We start from the raw sequence: 26,006 nt of genomic DNA on the forward strand, positions 1-26,006 counted from the left end.
AAAAACATGCAATATGTGTCTCAAAACAGCTTGCAGTTGTTACATATGAGAATGTGTGGTTGTATTTCCCCTGTGACGGACTGACAATTCCTGGGCAGCTGGGACTGGGGACTGGGTCCAGACCTCAGCAACCCTGAGTTGGAGATATTGGTGAATAGATACACAACTTATTTGCATGGATGACCCATGATGATTCAGGATATGAAAAGGAAAAAAAAATGCTATAATCATAATCATAGCAGCACATTCAGCTTTTCACAAGTCATTTATTGCCCTATTAGAGATATAATGAGGATAGCAAAGACCTTCCACCATCTCAAACAACTTTAATAAAAAGCATCCCAGGTTTGAGTCGAAACATCGACTACCCATGTATAAAAACACTTAAAATAACCATAGCTGTAATGAAAAGTGTCAAGTACAGGCAAATATGAAACACAACAAATAAAACATCAAAAATAGCAACAAAGAAATAAAAACAATAAAAAAGGTTAATATACAACATCTCATAGCCACATTACAACTTTTTTTCATGCAAGTTCAACATTTTAATAAACATACTGGAACAACTAATCAGGAACAGGAAAAGTCATTCAATAAAGTAACAGAATTATTGTTGGGTGTGTTCAGCAAAATCCAGGATTCACCTGCACTGGTTTCTGAGGCAAAAAGAGATATTACTGCTAAACAAAACACCATGAAGCAAGATGCTACGAGTATGCTTTCTAATATATTGTAACCCTTTTCATGTGTTGTCTGAGGACAAGTCACTAATCACTGTGTGTGAAACTGGGTGTAAATCTTCAAACCGGACGCTTCAGAAAATGTACTCTCTTCACCGGAGAGGCATGACAACTGTGTCTCACCCGTGTGTTTCTGTATGTGCTTTTTCAACACCGAACTGCTAATGAAGCCTTTTCCACAGGTATCGCAAGAGAAAGGCTTCTCACCCGTGTGGATTCGGCGATGATCCATCATGGCTGACCTCCGGCTGAATTTTTTCCCGCACATGTCACAGGGAAACGGCTTCTCGCCCGTGTGGGTTCTGTGATGAACCATCAGGGCTTCCTTCCGAATGAAGTTCTTCCCACATACGTCACAAGAATACGGCTTCTCACCTGTGTGGGTTCGATTATGAACCAGGAGGGCTGATTTCCGGTTGAATTTTTTCCCACACATGTCACAAGAAAATGGCTTATCACCTGTGTGGACTGCCATATGATCTTTCAGGATTGATGATTGGTTGAACTCTTTACCACAGATGCTACACGAGTACGGTTTCACACCGGTGTGGATTCTCTGGTGTCGACTAAAATGTCTTTTACAGTTAAAGACTTTCCCACATGTTTCACATTTATAGGATTTTTTGCTGGGTGGCGTTCTTGAAAGAGTTCCCATGTCTTCCTCTGCTTGGCTATGGGATTCATCAGGATCCAGGCAGAAGGCTGGATTTTCACCCTGCGCCCTTTCTTCATTAATAACAGTCTGCATAATGACACCTGTCTCTCGTTTTGGTAGGAGAGGCTCTTCATCCCAACTGGCGCTGAGATCCTCGTGTTCTTCTTTGATGTAGGAAGACTCTGGGTCCTCTTGGTCCAAACTGGAGTTGCTCAAGGGCTGAAGGTTACTGTGAGCCTCTTCCTGCTCCTGTTTATAGACATGCTGCTGGGACAGTTCTGGGGGTTTAAAAAAAAAAAAAAAAAAAAAAACATGAGCGAGAGATTACTGATAAAATAATAGATTCTTGCCAACAGACAAGTTAATGCATCACTTTTTTGTGTGAGATTGTTTCCTGTGCAAATGTTTTGTTTGCATGCACGGCCGGGCACTGATGCCACCGTCCTGCATGGACCAGGGAGCATTTACAATGGTCCAGGGGACCTCAGTGCTGTTCTCTGTTGAAAATTCCAGAAATCAATGTCATCAATGACATTAAAGACACGAAGGAGAGGAGAAATTGCATCAAATTTCACCCAAAGGCTAAATATACCTAACTTTTTGTGAGGGGTGTATTAAACAGCAATTGAAATGAAGGATGAGGGGTGGAATCAAATAAGCTTTGCCTCTATCTTTTCAGATATAATCACTATTTCTGTATGTGTGCTACAAGCTTATATATACAATATATCTTTTGGTGGATAATACATAAACTTCATTCAGCATTGTTGTGTTTATACTTAAATATGTTTTTAAAATGTGTTGAACCTGGATTCATCAGGTGATATTCAGCTATTTTCACGAGCCTGCATGAGTTAAGTGGAAATTGGCTAAACGGAAGGTTTCCAAAGGGCGTTGTCTTTTTCAGAGGAGCTCGTCTTCATCGGGATGGGGGCCACAGCTTAGACAGCCTTCAGGAAGTCAGGTGAGCTTCTGCTGTTGGTTCAGCAGGAGCGTTCTGAACTGTGAGAGCTTTCACTCTGTGCTTAGGTTCCCCACGTGACCCTAGTAGCATCATCATAACCCAAAACTGGACGTTCTGTCAATCCAGTGACCACACCACTCCGTAAATGATTAAACATAAAGACACAAGGAATATTTATGTACGTGTAGCATAGCAACGGCATACAAGGTGAGTATAAATTAGTGATGACCTGCAAGATTCAGCACGGTTCCACACGCCCCTTTTTTCACGCCATTAAATGGGGTGAACCGGAAATAAACATCTTCAATTCTAATTCTGTTCAGTCTCCGGTTTTGCCATTACATTTTCTTAGATTTCATCGCCATTAAACTTAAAAATAAGCCGGGTTAGTGAGCTCTGATGACTCGGGGATGTGTTCTCACCGTGTAAGTGTATCTGAGGTTTGGAGACCGTGTCCAGCAGCCTGCGCTGGCGGCTCAGCGCCTCCTCGTACTCCAACACGGTTTTCTCAAACACCCGGAATATTTCCTCTGCAGCCGCGGTCAGTCTGTCGCAGATGAAGTCTCTGAAAGTGGGAATCGAAGACATGTTTGATTCATTAAACGACGACACCAGAAGCGCCGTGAGCTCAGCCGAGTCTCAAAATCGCGACACAACGCGGAAACAAAAGTCGGCGGAACTGAAGAACTCGTTTCCACCGTCGGAGCTTCATAGTGTAACACACACAAAGCGGAAGTAAGCAAAGTAAAAACCCAGTGGCCCCAAGAGTCTTCAAACTCATTATGTCTTCCACTCACTGTTTCAGGGAGTTTGTGAGTGAGAGGCTGAGCGCCGCTGCGGAGGAGATATTCAGAGTGTTCGAGAAAACTGTTTTGGAGTACGAGGAAGAGATCAGCCGCCAGCGGAGACTGCTGGACGCCGCCTGGAAACCCGAAGCTGGTCTCCAAGAGAGAGGTACTTCAGAGTACCTTGCTAAATTAGAGTCCAATTCTGTTTCCTACCACTGATTTATTTGGCAGTGCTGTAAATATTATTTTGATTTAAAGAGCCTCCTCTACAAAATAGTTTTGCCTTGAAATAAAATGAGTAATCTACTTCCTCTGCTTATTTTTCCTTCAGACCTGCCACTGCAGCATGTATACAAGGAGGAGATGCTTATTGAGCAGCAGCTCTGTGATCAGGAGAGGAGTTCTTGTGTGGATCCAGAAGAATTGGAGCCTTCTCAGATCAAAGAGGAACAGGAGGGCATCTGCAACAGAAACGCTGTCGCTCTGAAGCAGGAAGCTGATGACTTGGTGCTGAGTGACAATTATGATAAAAGTGACCTGAGTGAGAGGAGTTCTTGTGTGAATCCAGAAGAATTGGAGCCTTCTCAGATCAAAGAGGAACAGGAGGACCGCTGCAAGAGTCAAGACAAAAACACTGTCGCTCTGAAGCAGGAAGCTGATGAATTTGTGCTGAGTGACAGTTACGATAAAAGTGGCCTGAGTGAAGATCAACCCAGAATCCTCAATGCCGACGAGTCTCGGAGTGCAAGACATGAAGAGTTTGCGGACAGTGTGTTAACGAAAGGCGCAGAGTTACCACAGCTGAGCACTAACCGCCAGTTTCTCTCGAGCAACTCTGATTCAGCTGAGAGTCAAGAACACCAGGGAGGCCAGAAAGAACACTTGCGACCAGTTAGAAATGCGAGGAGAAAAGTACAGAAGACATGGCACAAAAACAAAATTCACACTAAGAATGTGTTTGACACCGCCATGTCAAAGATGTCCCTCAGCAGTCGGAAAGCTCAGGAGTCTTTACAGTGTCAAAGTTGTGGAAAAGTTTTTAACTATAAATCAGAATTGATCGCACATATGAGAGTCCACACAGGTGAGAGGCCGTATTCCTGTGACACCTGTGGGAAAACCTTCAACAGGATGTCGATATTAACAGTTCATAAGAGAGTCCACACAGGTGAGAGACCGTATTCCTGTGACACCTGTGGGAAAACCTTCAACAGGATGTCGATATTAACAGTTCATAAGAGAATCCACACAGGTGAGAGGCCGTATTCTTGCAGTACTTGTGGGAATAGGTTTATGAACACGTCCCTTTTAAAAAGGCACATGTCAACGCACACAGGCGTGAAGCCTTTCGTTTGCAACCTCTGTGGAAAACGATTCTGTGAGATGTCGGGTCTGAAGAGTCACACAAGAACCCACACAGGGGAAAGGCCGTATTCCTGTGAACTCTGCGGGAAGGACTACAGATACCGCGGCGACCTGTCAGTTCATATGAGAACCCACACTGAAGCCAGATAGTCTGAAACCTGTTGGAGATGCATAGACCAAGAAGATTTATTCATACAGATGTGTGTATGTCATAATTTTTTAGTGTTCTTTGTGTTGAGGGTTTCGTGGGCAGAACATACGAACTCACAGAAAACTGAGCTGATTTCTATATATTTTGTATGAATCTCATTTTATTGTTTTTATATGATTGTATGTCAAAGAGGACACAATATTTCAGTTAAATTCTGTGCATTAACCACTACATTTCTTATATTTTTAAAATCTGGACAGTATTTAAAAGTTTCAGTTTTGATTATTCAACGTGTTTGGATGCATCTCAGAACTGACATGAAGAAAGTTCTTTAATAAAGAGGCTGTGTGTCCTGAGACAGGAAAGTGTTTGTGTGGTGAGAAGTTAATATGGCTGCCATAGGAAGAACCGACGATCAGTAAGTATTAAATATGAAGTGTCTGAAGAATGAGCCTCCTTTTGAGTGCAATATGGACATTTTTGAATTTTATCCGAATTAAATATGAAGCAGAGTCAAATGGATCGTCTGAACGAGAGGGAAGAAAACTCATGTTTTGAACCAAACTCAACGATGTAAATGTTCACCTAGCTTGCATTTTCAGGCAATTCTAATTTTTTAATATGAAAATGAGCAGTTCACTGTCGTGAACAAACTCACTCTGCATCGGCTTTTATTTACATTGAATCCGAATAATTGTGAGCGCCTGTATCCATGCGGTTGGACTGTACCTGCTGCAAAGGAGGAAAAACACACCTTCAAGGATGGATCAGTTTTATTCCACCGTTATTGTCAGATTGAATCAAATCATGAGAGAGGTGAAACAATGACATTAGAGACAGCTTTGATGGAGGACAGAGCAGAAAATAGGCTCATTACCAAAATGCCTTCTTATGATGTTCTTATGATATTCAGTTGTAAAATGTTTGCACTCAGTGCCAACAGTCATTTAAGATGTGAGTGCTTACAACAGTTTTGAAATTTAAAAAAAAAAGCTGGTTCAAACAAGTATTTGACAGTCGTTTATGTGCAACATTTATTTGTGGTCCGTTCGTGAATCCATCACTGAGAGGGGAAAAAGGAGGACGGCTCAACAGTCTTCTCAAAGGATTCTCAGTCTCTGTGAATGTCTTTGATTTGATTGAACGTAATAAAGGACACCTTTCCTGAAATGACAACATCAACTGATAAGGCTTCAGAGGAGACGTGCACAGAGAGTGGCAGGTAAAGTACGACTGAAGCCTCGTAGCAGTCAGTCACAGCAGCTATACTTACATTTAGGTCACTTTTCTAAACTGATATTTGCCTTAATCTGTGGCAGTGGTGTTCAAAGTGTGTTTCAGACGTCCACCGGGGGATTCAGAGGAGCAGCAGCACGATCTCTTAGTTGTTTTAAATGAAGAGTGTCAAACTATCACTTTAATAAAGCACACATTTCAACAACTGAAGCGTAGTACGGTCTATTATTTGATCTGTGACTCTAACAGTAGAAGAGTATATCAGGAGAACTGACCAAACACAAAAAACTGCTTATGTGAGAATTCAAGGCCACAGTTGTTCAAACTCTGTCAACACACACTCTAAAGACCTCTGATAAGAACACTATTGTCATTTTTTTTTTTTTGACATATATTATGAAATGACAAAATTCAAACTGAAACAACTTCTGAGTGGGTCCTCATGTGGGCTGACAAGTTACTGCGATATCTGAAGTCTTTCCCACAGGTGCTGCACTGATACGGCCGGTCGCCGGTGTGGCTCCTCATGTGAGCCGAGAAGTCGCTGTGATACTGGAAGTCTTTCCCGCAGGTGTCGCACTGGTACCGCTTCTTGCCGGTGTGCGTTCTCATGTGGACGGACAGGTCGCCCCTGTATCTGTAATCCTTCCCGCATATCTTACAGGAGTACGGCCTCTCGCCCGTGTGGATCCGCGTGTGGCTCTTCAGGGCCGTCATCTCGTAGAAGCTCTTCCCGCAGAGGTTGCAGGGAAAAGGTTTGTCACCCGTGTGCGTTCTCATGTGCCGCTTCAAAATGGACTTCTTGGTGAATGTATTCCCGCACGTGTGGCAGGAATACGGCCTTTCGCCCGTGTGGATTCTCAGGTGGGGAATCAGACCTGACATATATTTGAACACTTTGCCACAGATCTCACATTTTAAACCCTTTTGATCAGTTTTAAAAGACATGCCCGTCACAGAGGAGTTCAATTCACTATTACTGGGAATTTCATCGGTGTGATGTTTCTTCTCAGTTTTTTTCTTTGCATTTCCAGCAGCGTATCCAGATGGGCCTGTTCTGCGATCTTGGCTCTTGGCTAGAAGAGAGCTGTTGCAGGGGAACTGGAGCTCAGTGATGGGTCTGCCTGTCTCGGAGTTCTCTGCATTCAGGCACAACGCGTCGTCGTCACTGTGGTCGTCACCGTTGTAGGTGAAAGTCAGCATGAAGCTGTCGGCTTCCTGTTTCAGTTCAGCCTGATCTCCATCCAGTTCCTCTTTGATCAGTGGAGGCTCAGAGGGCTCTGGGTCCACGTCGCTTTCCTGGCTGCAGAGCTGCTGCTGCTTGGCCAGAACCTCATCCTTGGACGCATCTTCTTGTGGTAGCGCTAAAGACAAAGGGAGGGGAAAAAAGCTTAACAGGGAATATAGTAAATTAAAGGGTTGAAAGGCAATATGTTTTCCAAACCAAAGTTTATGGTACTACTTTCAAGAAAATCTTTGGAGGAAGTGCAAGAAAGGCTCTCTGACTTGCCAAGACATTTTAGAGAAACCAAACTCCAGTGGATACACACACAGTTTTGCTCTCAGAGCTGACAACGCGTTGGGCTCTGCTTTAATTTCTGGAATCACCAACAAGATCCTGGATCCCAGTTTGGGAACCACTGTCCGAGAGGGCAGAGACATAAATATTGTTTTCCCAAAAAAGCAGGAATAAATGCCAGATTGAAGACATTTATGACAATAAATTAAAGTTAAAACCAAGAAACATTATGGCTATAGTTTGAGTTTTATACATTTATCAGCAGCTACACGGTGTGAAAGGGATTTCATAAATGTGAGTACGACAGTAAGTTGGACCAACCAGTGGACCAACTAGTTTAAAGCATAATATTAATGCTGGCATATCATGATTTACTTAGCAAGATCTGTCGCCAATCTGATACTATGACATATGCCATGACCTGGAAGACTGCAAATGATCAAAATCAAGACCACCACGACTACAAAAAAAAAAAGTTTTTATTTATGATGGGAAACTTACATGATCACAAAACCTCGTGGTAGTTTACTCTCCAGCAACAAGACACAGGGGAGGAACTAAAGACAGACTGATTCTGAGCTGTTAATTCATTAAAGAGAAGAAGGCCTTTATTATTTGTGTTTGTTGCCTCCACGTTCCACCTTTGTGTAAATCCATACACAACCCCCACCACACACACAACTTTATTTCACCCTGCGTCCCTATAAGAGTGAGACTTGACATTTTCTGCAGAGTTTTAAACATAGAAAATAAAAGTTTCACCCACCGATCATCCGCAGCTGGCTCTGGGGTTTCCACGCGGACTCCAGCAGTCTGCGCTGGCGGCTGATCTCATCTTCGTACTCCAAAACCGTTTTCTCAAAAACTCTGAAGATCTCCTCGGCTGCAGCTGTCAGTCTCTCACTGATAAAATCTCTAAAACAATGAACCGATGACATTGTGGCATTAAATATAGGTAATTCTTTGGTCAGAGCTTCGTACGCGTACTCTGTATGCATTTATTTCCGGGGTGTGTCACACTGTTTAGTTCCGACTGTGAAAATGACTCTACTTTTCTTTCCGTATTCCATTATGGAATTTTATCAGTTCCAGCGTTTATTTAATCGTTAATTTATTGAAGACAAGCAAACATATACATACAAAATGAAAACCTAAACTAGGAATGATCAAAATGATAATAAAGATTGAAATTTCTGCTATAAATCTGGTATTCTTGGGACAGTTAAGACAGTAGCTTCAATAAATACACAATACAACAGGGAGAACACGTTTTTATTTCTCAACTTTAAAAGACAGACCATTGAATACGATATTGAGACTGTGGTGTTGAAAAAAATTAAAACATTCATACAGTGCTTATGAGGGGAAATGATGAATTAGCAGACAAGTATTTTGATAATATCAATTATAAAATCTTTGACAATTTGTTTTTCACCAGAAGATGACAAAGAAAATCAACCTCATAGGAAAAATATGAAATAAAAAGTCATGGTATTCACTCAAAAGATGGACACTCCTGTTCTGATTTCAATGTCTTCTGCATTTAAATACAGTCAGCATGAAGTGCTGGAGATGCTTGAAGATGAGGAGGCAGAGAGTGGGTGCTGATGACTATGTACAATAATACTATGACAGCAGTTAACATTTTATAGAGTAATATCACGATAACTTATATCAAACACTTAACTCCCTTGATGCAACTTATGTTTAGAATAAAAGCGCAGACCTCTCTTTCAGACACAACTTGGGAGGATATTCTCAAGCAGACACATGTTTCATCTCCCTGCACCAGACATGGGCTCATACACTTCAAGATTCTGCATCGCATTCAATTTAAAAATGCCGAACTAGCTGAAATGTATCCAGATTTGGAGCCAACCAGCCATAAATGCAAGATAGCCTCAGCCACAGCAGCTCACAAGTTTTGGTCATGACCCTACCTAGATGCATTCTGGGCCTCTGTTTTTAAATCACTGAATGAAGCCTACAGCATAGGTTGAGCCAGATTTTCTCACTGCAATTTTTTGAGTAAAACCAAAGAGTGCTTTTTCTTGCTTCTTCTTGCTATTCTTTAGAAAAAAAAAAATTTTAATACTGTTATTACAGTTGTGGATTGCTGTTTGGGAGGGGAGTAGTTTTGCATTGTAATGATTTTTTTAATTGTATGTGTGCGTAATACAGAAAAATTAAAAAAAAAAATAGTTTGGGGAAACAAAGAATAAAAGCTCAGCATTTGCATTGAGAGAAAACAAAACAAAAAAAGTGCCACCTCGTGACCCATCAGCACTCTTGGAAAATGGTCTGTTCTCTTGTGGTGGATCCTGTGGATCTTTTAGTATAGCTTCATTGAGACTACATATAATCCAACATGTGCATCTGACCATCCTGAGGCCACATTGAAATATATGTTATCGTTGTTATTTACCCCAAAAGTCCTTTTTTGAGTTAGAAATAACAAGGCTCAAGTTACTTAACAATTCTAAAAATAAAATCTAATGTCTAATTCATAATGTCTGAGAGCTACTTATTTATGAAATGATTTTTCACTCAAGAATTGTTTAAAGATGTAAGACATGACAACTGATTTGAATAAATATAAAAGCAGAAAACTTTTTTTCAAATACAAACAGCTGAAAATAATTGTGGTTTCCATGTGTTAAGTGAAAGCCTCATCAATTTGATGAAGCTTCTGTTTTCAGAGGCATCGCTGTTTCTCTGTGCGTTCTCATGTGCGCAGACAGATTACCATGAGACCGGAAGTCTTTTCCACATTTCTCACACGAGTACGGCTTTTCACCTGTGTGAATTCTCGTGTGCTTTTTTAAATCCGGCATCTGGCTGAACATTTTCCCACAGGTGTCACACTTGTAAGGCTTTTCACCCGTGTGCGTCCTCATGTGCCTTTTCAAGATGGACGTGTCTTTGAAGCTTTTGCCGCAGGTGGTGCAGGGGTAGGGCGTCTCGCCCGTGTGGGTCCTGATGTGGATGGATAAGCCAGAGCGGGTTCGGAGGCACTTCCCACATGTTTTGCACTCGTACGGCATTTCTCCCGTGTGGATTCTTTGGTGGCTCGTCAATATGGACATCTTACCAAATGTTTTCTGACAGACGTCGCAGGAGTACGGCCTCTCGCCCGTGTGGATCCGGATGTGGTCCTTCAATGTCGACGGCTGAGTGAAACTTACACCACAGAAGTCACAGGAATACGGTTTCTCACCTGTGTGGATCCTCATGTGTGTCATCAGATTGAACTTGGATGTGAATACCTTTCCACAAGTTTCACATTTTGAAGACTTTGAAGACCCAGAGTTGTTAGAGAAGAGCTGGTGCTCACTCTGTGTTTCTGATACCTCAAAGCTTGTAAATGATGTTTTATCTATTGATTCTTCATCTGCTGCATCCTTCAACTTTTCAGGAATAAGGTGCTTGCTTTGATCATCACCATTTTCCCCTTCATCATATGTATATGTCACCATATAGGCGTCAGTCTGATGGTCCTCATCCTTGCTTATGCAGAGATCGTCCTGTTCCTCTTTAATCTGCGGGGGCTTGGAGTCGTCCTGGTCCATGCTGGTGCTCTTCTCCAAGTTAGAGAGCAGCTGCTTTGTTAGAACTTCCTCCTGGTTGCAGTTCTCTCTACCTGGAAACTCTGTGGATAATTAACACAAAAAGATGACCAAATGTTGTCACAATCCAGTTATCCCTTTTTAAACTCATATCAACCTCCCATGGAGTGTATATGAAGACACACATGCAAGCACTTTTTTTTACTTGCACCACTGTAGAATACAATTATGAAAAAAAAGTAAACTTTAAAAAGTAAGATATGCTGCCTGACAAATGTTTCAAAAGCATAGTTCAGGCTATATATTTCCCTATAAAATGGATCACATTCAATAACAGGCACAGTGACCCAAGACTAAACGATTAGGCAGATGCTTGTTTGAGCTGCTGCATTGTATTTATATAAATTGCAGTTCTTGGATTTACTCTAAGTGTGTTAATGTATTAGAGGTGAATTGGTGAGTCTAAAGCTGCATGTGAATGAGTGCATGAATTGGACCTGTGATGAACATTCAGTCAGCTGGGATCAATATCAATCGGTGATGAAGATGAATCATCAACTACCAAGTTGGGCTGAGGTTGACTTAATTTGCAAGGATCATTTGTTTATTTTTTTTCTCCTCTCTGATCATAATCATAAGTAATTCATTCATATTTTCTATTAAAAGTCCATCTTTAACGCATGTGACCCCTGGTAGAATATCAATGAGATAAATGAAGACTGATAACTTAAACATATTGTGGGTTTGATAAACTATCTTGTTTTACGTTTAATCTCACTACATCTGTCTGTAGTGTTCAGGCAGGTTAGGGACACCTCGAGGATGTGCTGATAGGTCTGGACCACCGGGGCAGAGGTGGAGTTGAACCTGTACCACCGCTGGACTCACCTTTAAGGTGGAACCGAGCCTCAGGTTTCCAGACGCTGTCCAGCAGTTTCCTCTGGCGGCTGATCTCATCTTCATACTCCGCCACAGTCTTCTCAAACACTCTGAAGATCTCCTCGGCAGCCGCGCTCAGCCTCTCATTCACAAACTCCCTGAAATACTGAGATAAAGACATCGTGCGCGGTCTGAAAGGTGCGTCTGCTCCGACTCGGCTTCTGACTTTCCCTCAGCTCTCATGTAAACATTAGTCTTCTTCTTTGGTGAGCCAGACTAGACGCTACATCAGTGCAGTGCTGCCCCCTCTGGTAGTGATTGGAACTCACTTTTCTGTAACTCACTTGAAAGAACGCCATTGATGGATGAGCAGGATAAAAGCAGCACTGATTAACTCTGTGTACCTGTTAGTGTACCTGAGGAAGCACTCAGACAATACGTCTTCGAAAGTTATCTTTGTTAGAAGCTGAAAAAAGGCAAATATAAGAATTTCACAAAGTCTGACAAGGGCCAGCGACAAGGAAAAGCATATTTTATTTGAATATTACCATTCAGACACAAGGCAATTCACAAAGTGGAAATAAAGGAAATACATTAAGGCGATCCAGAAAGGTGTGGGAGTAAAGACTTGAAGATGAAGGTAATAAAATAAAATCTATTGCTTAATAGAAAGTCTGAGCAAATAATAGTGCATTAAGTCCTGATTTAAAAGAAGTGAGTGAGTCAGCAGGCTGCAGCTCTTCAGGAAGTTTGTTCCACAAGTGAGAGTAGGAATTAAAAGCTGCTTCGCCATGTTTCTTTTTACTCTGGGAACACTTAGTGAACCTCTTCCTCAGGACCTAAGGGGTCTGGATGTTTCTTAATCTACAAGCAAATCTGAAACGTATTTGGGCCCAAGGCCATTGAAAGATTTATATAGGAAGATTTTGAAGACCAAATTACTTGACAATTCTTTTTGTCAGCACCGACCTATTCCTAGGATGCAGAGGTGCGGAGAAACTTAAATGAATCCGAGAAATCCCCAGAATGGATTGGGGTTTAGATCAATAAAGTGAAACATCTGTGACCTCTCCTAATGTCTTTTTAAACACACTCCCAGCTCTTACACAGAAACGGCATCCTTGTGTGTTTTCATGTGAACAGACAAATCCCCAAAGTACCTGTAATCCTTCCCACATATTTCGCAGGAAAACGGCCTTTCGCCTGTGTGCACTCGCACGTGATTTTTCAGGGCTGTCACCTCGTAAAAACTTTTCCCGCAGACGTCGCAGGGAAAAGGCTTCTTGCCTGTATGCGTTCTCCGGTGCCGTTTCAAAACGGAGGTGTCTGTGAACTTGTTCCCGCATATCTCGCAGGAATACGGCTTCTCGCCCGTGTGGATCCTCCTGTGAACTTTCAGAGCCGACATCTGATTGAAGCTTTTACCGCAGATGTTGCAGGAGTACGGCCTCTCACCCGTGTGTATTCTCATGTGTCGGATCAACTTCGACCGGAACTTGAAGCCTTTCTCACAAGTTTCGCATTTTAAAAATGTCTGACCTGTACGAGGTTTGAAGGGAATTTTATACACAATGTTGTTGAAGACGCCATCATTGTGGCTTTGTCTTTCCTGTGGGTTTCTATTTGCACTTTCTGCTAATAGCACGGCTCCATACTGACCATCTGTGTAATTCTGGCTCTCAGAGTTGTTAGAGAGGAGTGTGAGATTCAAATGTTGCACTGGTACTTCAGAGACGGCGTTTCCCGGCTCTTCATTCGCTGCTCGATGAGATTCATTAGTATTCAGATATATGTTTTGATCTTCACTGTGGTCACTTTGATCACGAGGGACAGTCAGCATGACAATGTCCGTCTCCTGCTTCACCGCGGGTCGCTCTACATCCTGGCCGCTGCACCACAGCTCCTCCAGTTCCTCTTTGAACCACAGAGGCTCCGCCTCCTCCTGGTTCACACTGACGCTGCTCTTCAGCCGCTCACTGTGAGCCTCCACATCCTTAGAGACGGGACGCTGTGGCAGCTCTGAAAGAAAGAAATGGTCGACTTTTAAAACGACAAAGGGGACAAACTGTTCTGTAATGAAGTCAAAACCTACATTAGGTTTTGACAGTTTTGGAAAAAAAAACAAACTGAAAAGTGCATCGCAGGAATTATATGAAAGCTAAGAGATTTCAGCACAGCTGGACAGCAGTTGCAGTGTAGCTCTATATGTCAAAAATGGCTCTCTACATTGTTTGAGTTCTGCTTAAAACTCTTCACTTGTCCTGTGAGGTTCTATGAACCTGGAATTTGCTTCACACACTGTAAGAATCCTCACAGTTTGAGGTACAATCACTCTGCCACGAAGTCCGCTTGAGAGAAGGTCGGTGTAGCAGACTAAACAAGTCCAGGCAGCTGCGGATGTCTGGGGCAGCTGTCGCTGGACATCCTCTGAGAGCTGAGGCTGCCACTGACTTCCTGCAGCAGCTGTACACGTACATGTTGGTCCGTACTGAGTAGACAAAGCAGCTGTTGTCGGCAGACGTATGACAACCTAGTATTAATACCAATGACTTAATAAATATACCATAAGTGATTATCATTCTATGGGGCATGTTCTCTAAGTACTGGATGTATCAAAGGAATGACTCTATCATGAAGTTACCCAGGCATTTCAGAGAAGCATGAGTCTGGGAACGAAGTTTGAGCTTTTCAGCAGAATGACAAGAATGTTTGTCAAATAACTTTTTTTTTTTAATTGTTTCAGTGGAAGAAATTATGAAGAAAGTATTGACAATATATCTAACTTTACCAAATTGTATCACTCTATTATCAGGAAAAAAAATGTGTAAATTCAACATTTTGCAACATTTCACACAGTGACAAAGTCTATATTTATTAAAGGAAATTAAGGGAAAAATTGAACATTACGACATTTTGTCCAATACCTCTGATGCAAAATACTGTGAAGTGTCCAAAAAGCAAGTCCATCATTTGATATTCATATTTTTACCTTGTTTTTTCTTCCAACTGGAAACACAACAAACGACTCCACTCTCTACTATATTTAGTTCCTAAAGAGATCTGAAATTCTGTCTGCTACCATATGGTAGCAGAGTTGAAACCTGTGAGGCAGGGGCTGTCTTCAAGGCGTGTGTGTGTGTGTGTGTGTGTGTGTGTGTGTGTGTGTGTGTGTGTGTGCGTGTGTGCGTGTGTGTTCTTAACCTTTGGGACTTTGGATTTTTTTTTTTTTTAATCATGTTTTGTTTTTTTGATCACTTTCACACATATTGTTGTTTGAGTGTCCTTTTACACAACATGGGTGTTTGGAGTCAAAAACACAACTTTTTGAAAGCAGATGCCAAATTGGAACTTTAAAAAAAAAAAAAAGGAGTTCTTCTGCACATGCATGAGAAAAAATGGGCAACAACAACAATGGTGGCCTCCAGAGTGGAGTGACTCCCAGTCTCCTTGGACTTGGTAGGTTTATAGTTGAAAGTCACACTAATCCGTGTCCCTGCAGTCATTAATGTTTATAGTGTACTCTGTGTGTCTGTTTGGTTTCACTACAATAACAACCAACAGCACACACTAGTAGTCCAACATTAAAACTACATCGGTTTCAGCATTGCTGCTGTTTCTATGTACATGGACACCATTATCAAAACGCTGTTGTATAAATGAAAATCTTTTTTGCAACGAATTCGTGAAAACGATGCGTTTTCACTTGAGACCTAGTGGTACAAAAGATGCTTTAATCTTGCTACAGACTCATTTTGGCCCACAAGCCTCATGTTTAACACACCTGTTCTACTTTATGATAGGAGACAAACAGAAGCTGCCAAAATAGAAATCTAAAAATTATTAGTACAAATATTTACTTCTTTTTAAATACATTTTATTATAAATTATATAATTCAAATATTCTCATTGGCATTTATTTGTGAATATATTGTAAATGTTGTACCCAAGTATTATTGCACACACAATGACATCTGGGCATTATACTGAATCATATTAAGCACATTTTCGATATTTAGTTCCATTATTTACATTAAAGTATAACTGTACACGTTAAAAAACTAAAACTTCTACAAAGACAATCCCACGGTCCCCGGTGCAAAGCAGCGCGTGAGCTTTTCCTCCTACCTGTGAGCGGAGTCTGAGCTTCACAAACGGAGCACAGCAGCCCGCGCTGGCGGCGGATCTCCTCCTCGTATCGGACCACAGTTTTCTCGAACACCTGGAAAATGTCCTCTGCAGCAGCACTCAGCCGCTCGGTGATGAACTCCCTGAAGCTGTGGACTGAATACATCTTCCTAAATTGCTGCGGGAGTTCACAGAAAGGGGGTCAGGCTGAGCTTGGTGCTCTTCTTCTGCATTCAGACGCGGCGCGCGGGGCTTTACCGCCCCCTGCCGGCCCACTGGCGCAACAAGGCCGAACAGCGCAAAAACACTCCATAATAACAAAATATAATCTTTTATGAAATGATTTGTATATGATAAATATGTCCTACTTTATCATATAATGATACAAAAGCATAAGAAATCTTGTACTTGGGAGTGATCATCATAGGGATCAGAGCTTTTGAGAGTGACCAATATAATGATGTGTATTACATCTTTGATTTCAAATTTTAATCTACACTCAAAGGGCAAAAAGTGTTTAACCTTCAAATATCTGAGGTTTGGTTTGGCCTGTATTTCATTTTTTTCTACTTACCTGGAGTTAGGAGGAACCAATAAATCCAATAACCAGATTTGATCTTTGAACAAGAAACTTTTTTAAGAAGCTCAAATATGAGAACACCATCTGAATTTCCTTTAAACACAATCAATACACCATTGACTAATAAAGTCTAAATCTTTTATTTTTATTATCATTTCCACCTGAATACTGTGTGTAACATTTTTCACTGTCACTTTTTGATTCTTAACTCCTGGATGTGAAAAACCTAAATCTACCTAACAAGCAACAATTAAACCATATATCAGATCTTTAACAATTAGTTTCTGTCTATGGGAACAGCTGACAACACTCAACCACTGTGGAAGACTGTGTAACAGTTGCGCACCGACTGCAAACACAAGAACACCTTGCATGTAGCACACCGGACCCGAGTTTTCCCGGAGCAGCCTGCCATTCTGCAACGTGCTGAATTTTTCAGGTTCACCATCTCTGGAAGATGCGCATTCGCCCTTGTGCGGACTGAGATGTGGGGCACTTCCTTCACATGACGTTTTTTGTCTGGCTCCAAATTCTCTGAGGTGTTTTCCTGTTTCGAGAGTTCTGCAATATCTTCCTGTCCACTGGCAAACTGGGCCAAGAATGTCTTGGCCACTTCCATTCGAAATTCATGAAACTGCATGACTGCCTTTCTTGGCGTGCCGTGGACTGTGTGGTCTTGATGGTACAGCAGCCAGCTGTTGGCTAAAGCAACATCTGTGAAGTGCATGAGTATCCGTAGCGTCCACTTCTTGGTCGTGCCGTTCATCCTGTAGTCACTGATCATCCTATCTATGATGTCGACGCCACTTATCTTGTTGTTGTATTTACGGATAATGTTTGGACGTCTGACAGCCACGTATCGTTTCCGTTTCTTGTCCCTTCGCTGGCAGGTGTCTTCAGGCTCTGCATCAGACAGCATCAGCATTGGCTTTTTGTCGTAAGGCTTCACAACACAAACTTCCCCATCTTCACTGGTAACTTGTGCTGAGGTACCTCTTCCATTCTTCTTCACTGTTTTGTCACTCCGTACATTCTGCCCTGCTTCAGGGATCTGGTTCTTCAGCACCGTTCGAGTCACGTACACCTGCTTGTCCTTCATTCGATTCACAGTTTTGATGGATTTAAAGAACCGGTTGCAGTACATTTGAGTGCCTGGACGAAGAGTTTCAGACAGACGATCAATGACCAAACCTCCCAAGCCGAGTTCCCCTGGATCCCGGGTCTGTGCGGTCAGAGCATCTGCCCCCTGATACAATTCATAGTCAAGCAGGATGCCTTCCGCTGAAGCACAGACAAAGTTTTTCATTCCGACTGAATTGGTCTTCACTGGCAGATGTTGATGCGGAAAGGCTCCTGTAAATGGTATTATCTGCTCACCAATAGAAACGCACTTGGGTCTTGCCTGAGACCTGCAGCCTTTTAAAATGCGGTCCAGAAAAGGCCGTATTTTCCAGAATTTGTCAGATGCCCTCATGTCCTCGGACACATTGTCATCATTGATCACCTTTATCGACTGCCTTAGTTTGAAAAATCTGTCGCGTGTGAATCTTTCTGCGATTGCCGGGAGCTTTAACGTGCTGGACCAGTACATCCTTGTTTGTGGGTACGGGATGCAGGACATCAGAATCGAGGCACCAAAGAAATGGTACATCTCCTCCACTGAAGTGTTGAGAGGGTGGCCACATCTAGCCAGAGCCGTAGCATTGGAGCAGCCGACAATTAGTTGCATCAAATCATCGTCGATGTACTGGTTTACATAGTCCAGTGAGGTCCAGCCGTCCCGGTCTTGCCCGGTTTCCTCCTCAGGCTCACACTGTTCGAGGTCAGGGGTCAACTGAGCAGCGCTCCAGTGCACATTATGTCCTGTAGGAACAGAATCAGAATGGAAATACCAGACACTTTACACATGTACCTACCTACAATTCATTTGAGTGTATTTTCATAGATATCACATTCAGTGTCTCAGAATAAACACCTTGTTTGGGTTGTCCTTGAAGGCTTTGTGCTGGAGTTGGCTCTTTAGGATAATCAATTGAGCTATCGGATTCAACCGGTTGAGTCCAACATGTGGCAGTAGGCAAAACAGCAATTCTGGGGTCTGAACAATTATACATAGACAGGAGTTATGAATCAGCTACTTGTGACGCAGCACATTCTCTTTATTATCTTTAGCAGAAGTGTACACTCCAACTCTAAATGTTACTGTGACATTTATGTGGAACAAACTAACATAACCACTCACTCACCACCTGTTTCATCAAGGAAACAATTCTTTCCCCCACTGGCCTCAGTGGGAAGGGGGGTGGGAGGTTCAGTACTGCTACTGTGTGGCTCCAGCTGTGGAGGACAGTAACCGAGATCCTCCAAGGTGTCATCAAGGTCACACAACTCTTCTACCTCTGAACTGTCACCAGCAATTCTCTCCAGCACCGATTCTGGCGTCTTCAATGGAGGAATACGCTCTGGAAATGACACCAAGAGAAAAATCAAAATTCTCTGTAAGATATCAATAATCAGGTCTGGCTACCACTCATTTTTTTCTTTGAGTTGAGTGATGCAAATGTCACTGATTGATCTTTATTTCGAACATGTACAAAAGAAACAAATGTTGCATGGGGATGGCTTCTCACCTGTGTGTCTTCTCATGTGGACCAACAAGACAGACCGGGTTCGGAAACTTTTCCCACAAGTCCTGCAAGAATGAGGTCTCTTGGCAGCATGATTTTTTCTATGGGCATTCAGCGTTGATGTCTTATTAAAACTTTTACTGCAGATGTCACAGGAATAGCACTTCACTCCTGTGTGGACACTCAGGTGGGTGATCAGCTTCGAGTGAAATTTGAAACATTTCCCACAAATTTCACAACGTAAAGACTTTTGATCCTTGTGAGAATGACAGGAAGCATTAGAGTTCGGTGTCTTCCGATAGTTTTTTGCTGCTAATTTAGCTGATAGTGAGTCTCCATACTGTTCTCCTGTGCCACCTTGGCTCTCAGCTGAACCAGAGTACAGGGAGAGAAGCTGGTCGTCAGTGTTTGGCTCTTGTGACTTGCAGCTTTTGGCTGATATGTTGTTCAGAGTCTTGTCTGTGCACCGAGTCCCATCAGGATTTGAGTGCATAATTTGATCTGTATTGTGGTCAGTTTCATCAGAAACAGTCAGCATTGTGACATCGGTCTCCTGTGTTACTTTAATCTGCTCTTCCTGATCAATACAGAGATCCTCCTGTTCATTTTTAATCTGAGCGTCCTCTTGGACCAGACTGGAGCTCCTCTCCTGGATACAGAGGTGCTGCTCAGTGAGAACCTCTTCCTCCTGCTTCTCCTCCTCTTTGCAGACATGTTGCTGTATGAACTCTGGAAGGAAAAGTGAAATAAGAAATATATCTTTAAAGTAGTGATGGTGTCTGTTAAGCCAAAACACATATAAGGACTAATTTCTGAAACAGTGTCACTTTGCATGAATTAAAACTTCACACCACCCACTCTCAGTTTCTGATCGAGAGAGTTTTACTGACCTATTCTGTTCTGTTTTTCTCCTGATGATGTATTCGCGGTGTTCAGTAGGAATGTGCGCTGACGGTTCATCTCTTCTTCGTACTCACTAACAGTTTTCTCAAAGACTCTCAAGATTTCCTCTGCAACAGCACTCAGTCTCTCACTGAGAAACTCTCTGAAACTGTAAACAGACACCATTATTAGCTTTGTTTTCTTAATATTCCTTTGAGACAGGAGTAGTTTAGAGCCCCATCTATCTGCAATGTTTACATCCGCTACGGTCCCACGTTTGTTATGGTCCGATGGTGTACATTTCTTGGTTCCGTTTTACGCACACGCACACAGTCTGTTTCTCGCAGTTTTCAACCATTGCATGATAACACAAAATAATAACAATAATAATAAAATTCGATCCAATGATATTTGTAGGGATAACACATCCATTATCTCAAATTACCAAAAAAATGCTGCATACGCACATACATATATAACTATGTTAACTTTGTTACTTCACAGTGAGCAGAACTCCTAATTTAAATATATATTCTTGATTTTCTATTTTCTATGTGGAGAAATGCTGTAAATAATATTAATCGGAGATTAACACTTTTTTTTAAATATTATATTCTGAAATATCCTTTTACAATTTATTGAACTACAGCTTGCATTTCACCTTCCAGACCGTTAGGTGGCGGTATGACTTCAAAGGCAACAGGAAATGACGGATGTACTGCTTCCTCACACGACTTCCGTCGAGTTTTTCTCTGATTGAAGAATAGATGGAAACTATTTATATCTATTTTGTCTTAGTATCTCAGTTTAATTCCATGTGCGGGATCTTCCACAGCTTCTAAATGGGAGCGTATTACTGCGCCATATGCAGACAAACAACATTTACCGGGAAAGCGCATATCTTCGGAAAAAGCCACCAAAGCAGACTGAGAGTCGTTCTCCTCAAGTTTCTCGAAAAGGTACACACATTCATTTCATCTTTTTATTTAAGTCATTTCTAGTATGTTATCAATGCATTTATTCATCATGGTGACACATTTTGTTGGCGCGTTGAAGGTTTACTGTAGATAGTGAGCTTCCTACAACTTGTAGATGTCATGCACTGTCTCATCTGTCACGAATCGTTTCATCTATGTATCTAATATCATCTGTGCCTAACAATGCTACCTTAACCACATTGTAATTTTCCTTGATATGTGATGCAGTACGTTGTGCACATGACTGCTTGTTGATCTGTAGTTAAAACATGAGTTTAGTAAACTCATATTTGTATTGTTTTTGTTTTCATCAAGCTCAGAATTGTTTTTGTTTTTTATAGAATTTAAAAACAATGTCACCAAATGCTGAAATGTGAATAATTTCGTTCCAAAATCAGTAATGTTCCTACTAAACACACTGCAAAGTTCATGTTTCTTTGTGTGATGTGTCCGTTTTTGTAGCTTGGAAGGAAAAAAAAAAGAAATTCCACATATTTAAAATGTTACCCAGTGTAATTAAACACCAAACACTACTCCCTTCAAAATCACATTTTAAATGTTCAGGCAGTAAAATGTATGAAGCAATTTTGCTGCATGTAACTGCTCTCAGCTTATGTTTTCTTTAACTTTTGCAGGTGAAAGAAGCTCGCCGAACGCTTAAAAAGCCCCAAGTGGAAAAGTTTGATTGCACCCAACATGAGCAGAAGTTCTGGTGCTACTGCTGTGGGCTGGAAATCCAGAGAAATGTCACGGACGGCAACATGACGGTGCTACACGGAGGCTTGTTGGAACACATGGCTACGTATGTCTTATATCTTTGATTGTGATGTGTTATTGTCTCTGTCCAAGAGAATGATTACAACTCAACTTTCATCAAACTATTCCCGTTCTGTGTGGAGATGGATTGAAAAAACAAAAGGAAAAGGACACAATAGTTAGTGAAAGAGTGATAAGATGTTTTAAAGATTGTTGTGCTGAAAGTAAACTAAACTCCTGTTAACTCAAGAACCAACCTCTCTTTGATTCTGAACTGTGCTCAATTTCAGGTCAGACCACAGGAAGAATACACACAAGTTCTGGTGGGACAACAAGGCCGACCCAAAGATTAGAGATCGGTTCATCATCACAAAGGAGGAAACTGAAAGGTAAGCCATGATAGCTGAAACTCCAAAACTAGCTGAAGTTAGGAAGGTACAATATTTCACACAATTGTTTGTGTTTTGTTTAGGTTTAAAGCCCACGTCTCTGAAGTTTTAGAAACATTCGTGGAGAAAGAGGATGAATACATCAAACAGGTACTAACCCTCAAACGAAGGAATCACTTCCATTCTTTTCTCTATTTTATCCATTTTATTAAGTATCAGTGAATGTTTTTGCATTTTTGTGGAAGTTAAGCCATAGAATGCATCACAGCAGCTGTCCAGTGGATGTTTTCAGTGTATTTCAGCCTTTTATTGACCTTAACAGCATTTAATGTTGATACACATGGGACAGACATCATAGTAAAACTGGAATTCGCCAAATGAAGGGGATTTTATCAAGCAAAGCACACCCCTACTGTAGTTTCAGTAGTGTTGACAAGTAACTGAAATGAAATATTGTCATCATGACTTGTGGCAAATGCAGTGTTGATATTAAAATCAAGCCTAAATGTGAGTGTGTTGTTTCAGAGACGGTTGACATTAGTGTTCACATTCAATAATTTTAAATGAAGCTAGGACACAACAATGATTAAAAGCAGTTTTAGCTTTCAAAATGTTTCAGCCATTTTGAAAGCTGCATGCGTTGATTTATTTTTCTTTTGTGTTTTCTTTCTCATGATTACAGCAAGCTGATCACATCCGGGCCCAGGAAAAGCAGCGGCAGGAAGTCTTTCAGGCTCTCTTTGAGGTTTGTTTTCCAGGGATTCAGTGGCAGTATCCATCACTGTGACCTTGATTGTTTAACTGAATTCCTATCACTTCCCAGATAACTGATTTAAAGCCCAGTAAGATCATTTCAGTGGAGATTTAGGTTAACTGTAAGAATTGTTGGTTGATATTATGTCGATGCTTGGTGACCTTTTGAGGCAGGCTTTAGATGATAGAAGCTAAGATGGGGCATGATTAGTTGTCAGACTTCCTCTGTGAACCACTATTGGCTTTTCCTGAATCAAAATCAGCGCGATGCAGAGCTGGACTCATTCAACGGACCCAACAGCTCCACCACACCCGCGGTGGATTCTTCCAGGTAGATCTGTGTCCGGCGAGACCATCCCTTTTTAGCTGTTACAATCAGAAATACGTCCATTCACTTTATTTGTTTGGGGGTGTTGTTTTCTGGGGAGCAGCATTCAGTTTTTGCCACATGGATCTGACCAGCAGGCAGGGAGCAGCTCCGTTGACTCCATGGTGGAAGCCCCATGGGCTGCAGCAGGACACGGCTTGACATTCATCGGATATCAGGTAGGCTGACAGCTCTTATTTTTAAAGAGGTATGCCTTTTCTTTTCTAGTTTTGTGTTCTTTTTCTATAAATGCAATCACTCTGATCATTTCTTTTCCTCAATACAGGATTCATCAAGTGGTGGAAACGTTCATACAGGTACAGTAATACACGACTGCAGGCAATCCTAAAGTTTCCACAGACGCTCTCCACCCAGTTATTCCAAAATGAAGTTTTTAGATTTTGCTCAACCCTGATGTTTTGTCTTTATTTGTGATGATCTCTGGTCTTGTTGCTATATGCTGAAGACTGATAATGACTGCCTCTCTGTTGAAGGAGCCGTCCCTCCTTGGCTCCAGGACGATCCTCAGGAAGGGACCTCCGGAGTGGCTGCGCAGCCAGAGATCGGCCCATCGCTCCAGGAGTTCCTCAAACAGAGTATGTTGGCAGGCCTCATTCAATATGATGCTCACTTAGAATTGCATGGGATCCATCTTCAAATATTTTTTGTTGCATTATATCTGGTGGAAGTAGGGTTAGGGTTGGGGTAGTAACCCTAACTGTAAAAAAAAAAAATCCTCCAGATTGATGCCCAATCGAAGTCTCAGTGGCTGACTGATACCAAACGAATATCCTTATGATGACGTGAACATAAAGTAATCATGTCTGTTTATGTCATCTCTCTTTTGCCAGAGGAACAAGAGAAGCTGAGAAAACTTCCTCCCAACAGAGTTGGGGCCAACTTCGATCACAGCTCACATACAGACGCCAACTGGTTGCCTTCCTTTGGGAGAGTGTGGAACAGCGGCCGCCGCTGGCAGTCCAGGTCAGTTAATTACTACACTGACAAACATTCATGTCATGGTTATTTAAGTATGAGTTGTTATAAAAATAAAAAAAAAATCTGACTAAAACACGACTTCAGCTTCTTCAAGTAAAATAAACTATTGGTTCTGAAATAAATGACTGTTTTGAGTCAGTAAAAACTTTTAAAATAGGGAATAACCAGACTGAAGGTTACATAAACACACTGGTTTCTATTGTAATTTCAAATACAAGTAATGTTATTGTTTGCTGCGACTTCATTTCACTGTCACATTTCATTTGCCTCATAGAGGTGAAATAAGAAACAAGGATGTTTTAATAAAGGAGTAGAAAGTTGAAATGTAGGGACAAAAGGCAGAGTCGGGTTTTTTTCTGAACAGACAGAAACCTACACTATAAAAACAGTTTTGTTTCTGATATTATAGAGCTGTTATGTTTTTTTCATTCTTGATGAAGGAAAAAGAGAATCTCCTGTTTGTATGCACATGCAATATTGTGTAGTGTTTTCTATGCTGAAACAGATGCAGGCTCTGTTGTATCCTTGGTTAGATGAGAATATCTTCGGCTGTCTTGGAGACTGTTGAAGAAGTTATTTTGGGTACAAAATTAGGCAGAGTTTTGAACTTATAGCAACTCCACTAATGTTCAGTAAGCTCTCACAGTGTGTGGAAACATTGTTCTTGTTGAATCAAAAACAGAAAAAATCTGTCTATACATTGAATCAAATGTCATTCTATATGCGGATTTGGTCACTGTGTTTAGTTTTAAACCCACAGATGAATTAACGTCGCTTGACTCTCGAATGTTAATGCAACCTTTTTCCACACAACAGGCACCAGTTCAGACAAGAGGAAGGAAAGAAGAGCAGACAGAAGAGGAGGAGGGAACACGGCACAGAGGGCTCAAAGAAAACCAAAACTTCTCAGCAGCTGACTAATTCTGATCACACCGCAACCTGACTGTGAGGACTCGGAAGTGACAATTAAATACGTGTAAATATGACAGTTTTGACTGTTTTGTAACAAGTCTTATAAGCATCAGATGCAGTTTAAATTTTTTTTTCTGTAACAATAAACTGCATCATCCTGTAACTTGCTGATTCACAGTGATAGAGTCAGAGTAGATGGTTGCTGCCACTCTATTTGTCATAAAGCAGCTGAGTGTATTAAAGTGAGAAAGCTGTGACGTGAGACCAACTGGATTACTAACAACGAGATTCTTGGACTGAGAAAAAGCCACGGTGTAACTGTTACATCAAGTCAACACAAGGTGGCGCCATATACTCAACAACACTGCCTGTCTCTGTGTTGACATGTACTTACATGCTTTATACAACAGTGTTTTTCTCCATAGAAGTGGAACCCCCTTCATGTAAAATGGATTATTCTGTGCTTTATATTTCACTTCCCATGAATCAGTTTATAAATTATACTGAAATGCACTCCAATATTTTCCTTTTTTTTTTCTTTTTTTTTTCAGAATGTCAAGTCAGAATGACTTCGCAGCAAATGACAAGCTTTCGTTTACCCTTTTAGATCAGAATGTATGCTGCATCACTTGTGAAGGCTTGGAGGCTACATATGCAGATGCCACACTGATTGTTGGGGGGGGGGGGGGCAATATAGCTATTGTCTCAACAGCGTCAGCATTTTATAGTAAAAATACTTGCAATCTGAAAGTTCAGGCTGTTTAGCATTCGGA

General features: G+C 41.5%; 4 protein-coding genes across 5 annotated transcripts; 2 read left to right on the plus strand and 2 right to left on the minus strand.

Annotated features, from left to right (window-relative positions):
- Positions 1 to 246: 246 nt before the first annotated feature.
- LOC115397793 (zinc finger protein 62-like) lies at positions 247 to 16,178 on the minus strand. Its single transcript, XM_030104255.1, has 8 exons — positions 15,992 to 16,178; positions 12,973 to 13,885; positions 11,876 to 12,087; positions 10,097 to 11,070; positions 8,188 to 8,413; positions 6,316 to 7,266; positions 2,785 to 3,000; positions 247 to 1,676 (listed from the first exon to the last, which is right to left on the minus strand). Exons 1-8 carry the CDS (start codon positions 16,155 to 16,157, stop codon positions 775 to 777), a joined length of 4,560 nt encoding a protein of 1,519 aa, XP_029960115.1. The 5' UTR covers positions 16,158 to 16,178; the 3' UTR covers positions 247 to 774.
- LOC115397836 (zinc finger protein 37 homolog) lies at positions 3,066 to 5,018 on the plus strand. Of its 2 annotated transcripts, XM_030104315.1 has the most exons (3): positions 3,066 to 3,316; positions 3,482 to 4,320; positions 4,405 to 5,018. In XM_030104315.1, exons 1-3 carry the CDS (start codon positions 3,145 to 3,147, stop codon positions 4,663 to 4,665), a joined length of 1,272 nt encoding a protein of 423 aa, XP_029960175.1. In that variant the 5' UTR covers positions 3,066 to 3,144; the 3' UTR covers positions 4,666 to 5,018. The 2 variants fall into 2 exon arrangements, with proteins under 2 accessions (XP_029960175.1, XP_029960174.1); XM_030104314.1 differs by having other exon boundaries at positions 3,067 to 3,316; positions 3,482 to 5,018.
- A 554-nt stretch (positions 16,179 to 16,732) lies between the features above and the next one.
- On the minus strand, positions 16,733 to 20,304 carry LOC115397835 (uncharacterized). Its single transcript, XM_030104312.1, has 5 exons — positions 20,089 to 20,304; positions 19,202 to 19,927; positions 18,818 to 19,033; positions 18,547 to 18,669; positions 16,733 to 18,434 (listed from the first exon to the last, which is right to left on the minus strand). Exons 1-5 carry the CDS (start codon positions 20,264 to 20,266, stop codon positions 16,882 to 16,884), a joined length of 2,796 nt encoding a protein of 931 aa, XP_029960172.1. The 5' UTR covers positions 20,267 to 20,304; the 3' UTR covers positions 16,733 to 16,881.
- Positions 20,305 to 20,816: 512 nt separating this feature from the next.
- cenatac (centrosomal AT-AC splicing factor) lies at positions 20,817 to 25,763 on the plus strand. The gene is made up of 11 exons (XM_030104319.1): positions 20,817 to 21,039; positions 21,693 to 21,859; positions 22,104 to 22,202; positions 22,286 to 22,352; positions 22,885 to 22,947; positions 23,219 to 23,286; positions 23,387 to 23,501; positions 23,609 to 23,639; positions 23,817 to 23,918; positions 24,174 to 24,306; positions 25,138 to 25,763. The coding sequence occupies exons 1-11, from the start codon at positions 20,923 to 20,925 to the stop codon at positions 25,262 to 25,264; spliced, it is 1,089 nt and encodes a 362-aa protein (XP_029960179.1). The 5' UTR covers positions 20,817 to 20,922; the 3' UTR covers positions 25,265 to 25,763.
- Positions 25,764 to 26,006: the final 243 nt, after the last annotated feature.

Source organism: Salarias fasciatus, chromosome 12, assembly GCF_902148845.1.
Source record: "Salarias fasciatus chromosome 12, fSalaFa1.1, whole genome shotgun sequence".
Lineage (NCBI taxonomy): Eukaryota > Metazoa > Chordata > Actinopteri > Blenniiformes > Blenniidae > Salarias > Salarias fasciatus.